Here is a 5,659-nt window from a genome sequence, read left to right as displayed (position 1 = left end):
ACAAAGAGATCTTCTGTTGAATCTGACAATTAATCTTAATGGTTGTACAGTCGTCTCAAATAAAACTGTGAAGGACCTCGGCGTTACTCTGGACCCTGATCTCTCTTTTGAAGAACATATCAAGACCATTTCGAGGACAGCTTTTTTCCATCTACGTAACATTGCAAAAATCAGAAACTTTCTGTCCAAAAATGATGCAGAAAAATTAATCCATGCTTTTGTCACTTCTAGGTTAGACTACTGCAATGCTCTATTTTCCGGCTACCCGGATAAAGCACTAAATAAACTTCAGTTAGTGCTAAATACGGCTGCTAGAATCCTGACTAGAACCAAAAAATTTGATCATATTACTCCAGTGCTAGCCTCTCTACACTGGCTTCCTGTCAAAGCAAGGGCTGATTTCAAGGTTTTACTGCTAACCTACAAAGCATTACATGGGCTTGCTCCTACCTATCTCTCTGATTTGGTCCTGCCGTACATACCTATACGTACGCTACGGTCACAAGACGCAGGCCTCCTAATTGTCCCTAGAATTTCTAAGCAAACAGCTGGAGGCAGGGCTTTCTCCTATAGAGCTCCATTTTTATGGAACGGTCTGCCTACCCATGTCAGAGACGCAAACTCGGTCTCAACCTTTAAGTCTTTACTGAAGACTCATCTCTTCAGTGGGTCATATGATTGAGTGTAGTCTGGCCCAGGAGTGGGAAGGTGAACGGAAAGGCTCTGGAGCAACGAACCGCCCTTGCTGTCTCTGCCTGGCCGGTTCCCCTCTTTCCACTGGGATTCTCTGCCTCTAACCCTATTACAGGGGCTGAGTCACTGGCTTGCTGGGGCTCTCTCATGCCGTCCCTGGAGGGGGTGCGTCACCTGAGTGGGTTGATTCACTGTTGTGGTCATCCTGTCTGGGTTGGCGCCCCCCCCCCCCCCTTGGGTTGTGCCGTGGCGGAGATCTTTGTGGGCTATACTCAGCCTTGTCTCAGGATGGTAAGTTGGTGGTTGAAGATATCCCTCTAGTGGTGTGGGGGCTGTGCTTTGGCAAAGTGGGTGGGGTTATATCCTTCCTGTTTGGCCCTGTCCGGGGGTGTCCTCGGATGGGGCCACAGTGTCTCCTGACCCCTCCTGTCTCAGCCTCCAGTATTTATGCTGCAGTAGTTTATGTGTCGGGGGGCTGGGGTCAGTTTGTTATATCTGGAGTACTTCTCCTGTCCTATTCGGTGTCCTGTGTGAATCTAAGTGTGCGTTCTCTAATTCTCTCCTTCTCTCTTTCTTTCTCTCTCTCGGAGGACCTGAGCCCTAGGACCATGCCCCAGGACTACCTGACATGATGACTCCTTGCTGTCCCCAGTCCACCTGGCCATGCTGCTGTTCCAGTTTCAACTGACCTGAGCCCTAGGACCATGCCCCAGGACTACCTGACATGATGACTCCTTGCTGTCCCCAGTCTACCTGGCCATGCTGCTGCTCCAGTTTCAACTTCCACCTGACTGTGCTGCTGCTCTAGTTTCAACTGTTCTGCCTTATTATTATTCGACCATGCTGGTCATTTATGAACATTGAACATCTTGACCATGTTCTGTTATAATCTCCACCCGGCACAGCCAGAAGAGGACTGGCCACCCCACATAGCCTGGTTCCTCTCTAGGTTTCTTCCTAGGTATTGGCCTTTCTAGGGAGTTTTTCCTAGCCACCGTGCTTCTCCACCTGCATTGCTTGCTGTTTGGGGTTTTAGGCTGGGTTTCTGTACAGCACTTTGAGATATCAGCTGATGTACGAAGGGCTATATAAATAAATTTGATTTGATTTGATTTGGATTGTATGCAAAGCGGTAATTGTTTCAAAACATCTCCTGCCATGTCACGGATGCATTGTGAAAGTGCAGTTTGATGAAGACATTTGTAGCCCCTTCTGAATGGTATGTTGCTTTTATACATGTCTTACTACTCATGTCTCACTTTTCAAATTGTCATGTTTCATTTCTAAATGTCTGCACAAGAGTGAAGATTTCTCGCAAGAGTAACAGTTGTGATTGGATGTTTGACTCTGCTACCTGTATTTAAAATGTTGTTATTTTTCTGAACACTAGATGGTAAAATTTAATTTTTGGCAGTGAAACGAGCCTACTCAGGTAAGAATAAAAACTCACCCTAATGTATAGTCCTGTTGGAAAATATCAAATGTACTGTTTGAAAAAATAGTTTAAATGTGAAACACTTTTATTTGGCGTACCCCTGATGGCATCGGTATGTGTACCCCAGTTTGGGAACACCTATACTAGAGAGACCAGGGCGCTTTTAGAAACCTTCCAGAAGGGCATTGACTGGTAAATGGGTAGCAATAACAAATTAGATATAGAATATTTAATTTGGTTAAGTTTATAATATTCAAACCACCCAGACAAAGATAATCGTCCTTCTGGACAGGAGGGAAACTGCCAGAGTTCAATGGCTGTGATGGAAAAACACTGGAGGATGGAGCAACAACATTGCAGTGAAGCGACTATGACCGCCATGAAAATATTCCAAAACATGCATCCTGTAGGCAACAAGGCACACGGGAAAAAAACCACTTAGGTCAAACTGAGTAAATTATTTTTACATTTAACCAGCGTCTCCTTATTTTCAAGCATGGTGGAGATTTCATCATGGTATCGGTAAAGACGGTATAATTTATCACTGGGAGTCAAGAAGCAACTGCCAGTGGAAGTTAAATATAGCAAATAACATGGAACGGTACAACGTAGGAGTAGCGTCTAGACATGAACAGAAACAATACAGCCTTGGGAAGGAACCTAAGGGAGTCACAGATAAAGGGGAGGTTATGGGGTCCAGATGTGCTTAATGATGAAGCGCAGATGCACGTGATGCTTCCCAGGACCGGTGATTAGTAAACTGGCGACATCGACCACTGGAGGGGAGGAGCGGGAGTAGACGTGACAGTACCCGACTCACAGCTCCAGCCACAGGAACGACCCGAGGAGTGGGCCGGTCAGCAAAGATGAAGATCACTGATGATGTTGGGATCCAAAATGTCCTCCACCGGAACACATGGCTCCTCTGGGCCATACCCCTGCCAGTCCACCAGGTACTGGAGCCGACCCCCATGACTTTGGGAGATCTGACGGCATAGGCGGGAGCTCCTTCGAGGTCCGGGGGGGGGAGGACAGCATCAGCCAAGGGACCAGACACCACCGGCCTGAGAAGGGAAACATGAAAAGGTGAGCTACGGTAGTCACTGGGAAGCTGTAACCTATGCGTCACCTCGTTGACCCGCCGGAGAACCTTGAATGGCCCCACAAACAGGGGGCTCAGGCTCTTGTAGGCAGAGTGGGAGGTTCCTGGTAGAGAGCCAGACGCAATCCCCAGGATGGAACACAGGAGTCTCACTGCGGTGTCAGTCTGCCTGACAGTGGACGGCGTGCTGAAGTCTCACGTCAGCCTTGCGCCACATTTCTGCGCACCTGAACCACTCAACAACCGCAGGAGCATCTGTCTAGCCCAGGGTCCACGAAGCCAGAGCCGCATGAAAACACAGAACACACTGGTAGGTAGTCAGCCCGGTGGAGGAGTGATGTAACGCATCGGGCCCACTCTCCCTGCCGGTCCTGACAGTGACTCCTCAGGAACCTCCCCAGCTCCTGGTTCATCCTCTCCACCGGCCCATTGGACTGAGGCCTATACCCGGAAGTGAGGCGGACCGTGACGCCGAGCTTCTCCATAAAGGCTCTCCATACCCATGATGTGAATTGGGGCCCACGGTTGGAGATGTCCTCCGCCATAATTCCAGAAGACCTGCTGGAATAGTGCCTCAGCAACCTGTAGAGCAGTAGGGAGACCAGAGAGGAATGAAACTGTCAGAGGGGAGATCAGTGACAAAGTCAATGGATAAGATGAGACCAGGGATACTGAGGCATGGGAAGGGGCATTGGTTTCCCTGCTGGCGCGTGCTGGGTGAGGTCCACTACCTGATGGACTCCACGGTGAGGGTGAGTGGTTTTGTGATGCGTGTGATGGTCTCTGAACCTAATGGCCGATTTATCCAGGGCGTCAACCGGGAGAAGAAAGAGAGTATGAGGACTGTTGAAAGTGGCGGCAAGGGTCTGGTCAATAAAGTTCCCCGCAGCACCGGAATCCACTAATGCTGTAGAAGCAGTAAATGGACAGTCAACTAGTGCGAGCGACACCAAAAAGGGTTTGGCAGAAAGTGATGAAGATGGAATACTCACACCTGCCCCAGGAGGTGGAAGCTCACGTGACTGTCCCTCTGCTCTAGTGGATCCCGAGTTGGGACGTACCGGACATCACTGGAGCAGTCCCTGACCACAATAGAGAGAGAGCTGTCTGCGTCGCAGGGAGGCGCGTGACCCCTAACGCCATGGGTTCAGGCTCAGATCCAGTGTTCACAGAGGGAGAGTAGCAATGAGACTACAGACGCGCCCGAAGGTTATCCAGACAGATGGCCAATGTGATGAGTGGGTCTAAGGAGAGGTTGTCTCAACAGGCCAGTTCCATCTGAACCTCCTCACGCAGTCCTCTTCTGAATAGAGTACGAAGCGCCGGCTCATTCCAGCCACTGGATGCTGCGACTGTCCGGAAGGTGAGCGAGTAAGAAGCAGCCGCCTGGTCCTCCTGCCATAGCTGGAGTAGGCACTCACCCCTGGTGGATTTCTTAAATTCCTCTAAACTTCAACTAGGTAAGTGAGTTAAGAACAAATTCTTATTTACAATGACGGCCAACCGGGGAACAGTTGGTTTACTGCCTTGTTCAGGGGCAGAACGACAGATTTTTACCTTGTCAGCTTGGGGATTCGAGCCAGCAACCTTTCGGTTACTGGCCCAACGCTCTAGCCACCAGGCTACCTACCGCCCGTGGATGATCGAAGACACCTCTGAATCAAGCCATGAACCCCTCACCCGAATCCAGCGCCTCTCTCCCGGACAGCCGAGGCCCATTCCAATGCCCGCCCAGTCAGCAGAGAAATAACCGTGGCAACCTTGGACCTCTGTTGTAGGAGTTCCAATCTGGTGCGAAAAGTAGAAGAGGGGGTGCTTTTCCAGGAGGGACAGATGGGCGTCGCTGACCAGGGCAGGTTGCTGAATGGGCTGGGTCGACTGGTGATAGTGTCCTCCGTTAGTTGAAGGCAGCACCTCTCAAATATGTTTGAGATGTTGAATCTCTTCCATAGCCGTCCCCAGTTGTGCCAGCTGGTCGTGGTGTTAACAAAGTAGGTATTCTTGCTCATCAACTGATTTCCTGCTGCTTCCATTTTGGGAGGCAGTATTCTGTACCGGAGACACTGGGAGTCGAGAAGCAGGTGGTATGTTTAATATAGCAAATAACATGGCATGCTACAACATAAGTGTAGCATCTAGACATGACCAACAGAAACAATACCGCCTAGGAAAGGAACCTAAGGGAGTGCCAAATATAGGGGAGGTAATGAGTGAGGTAATGGAGTCCAGGTGTAATTAATAATGAAGCGCAGGTGAATATAATTATGAAAGCCAGGTACGCATAATGATGGTTCCCAGGACCGGTGGTTAGTAAACCGCAACATCAAACGCTGGAGGGGAGGAGTGGGAGTAGATGTGACAAACGGGAGTTTTTCAGGATAAAAAGAAATGGGATGGAGCTAAGCACATGCAAAATCCTAGAGGAAAAC

The 5,659-nt window shown here is 49.5% G+C and overlaps 1 protein-coding gene across 2 annotated transcripts; it reads right to left on the bottom strand.

The window, feature by feature from the left end:
• Positions 1-2,574: 2,574 nt before the first annotated feature.
• LOC116373976 (uncharacterized) lies at positions 2,575-5,397 on the bottom strand. 2 transcript variants are annotated; one of them, XR_004209685.1, is made up of 2 exons: positions 4,861-5,391; positions 2,575-3,192 (listed from the first exon to the last, which is right to left on the bottom strand). XR_004209685.1 is itself a non-coding variant. In XM_031822703.1 (2 exons), the coding sequence occupies exons 1-2, from the start codon at positions 5,261-5,263 to the stop codon at positions 2,835-2,837; spliced, it is 711 nt and encodes a 236-aa protein (XP_031678563.1). In that variant the 5' UTR covers positions 5,264-5,397; the 3' UTR covers positions 2,575-2,834. The 2 variants fall into 2 exon arrangements, 1 of the variants encoding a protein (XP_031678563.1); XM_031822703.1 differs by having other exon boundaries at positions 4,911-5,397.
• Positions 5,398-5,659: the final 262 nt, after the last annotated feature.

Source organism: Oncorhynchus kisutch, linkage group LG4 (genome assembly GCF_002021735.2).
Source record: "Oncorhynchus kisutch isolate 150728-3 linkage group LG4, Okis_V2, whole genome shotgun sequence".
In the NCBI taxonomy this organism is placed as follows: Eukaryota; Metazoa; Chordata; class Actinopteri; order Salmoniformes; family Salmonidae; genus Oncorhynchus; species Oncorhynchus kisutch.
This window is presented reverse-complemented; position numbering and strand designations above follow the sequence as displayed.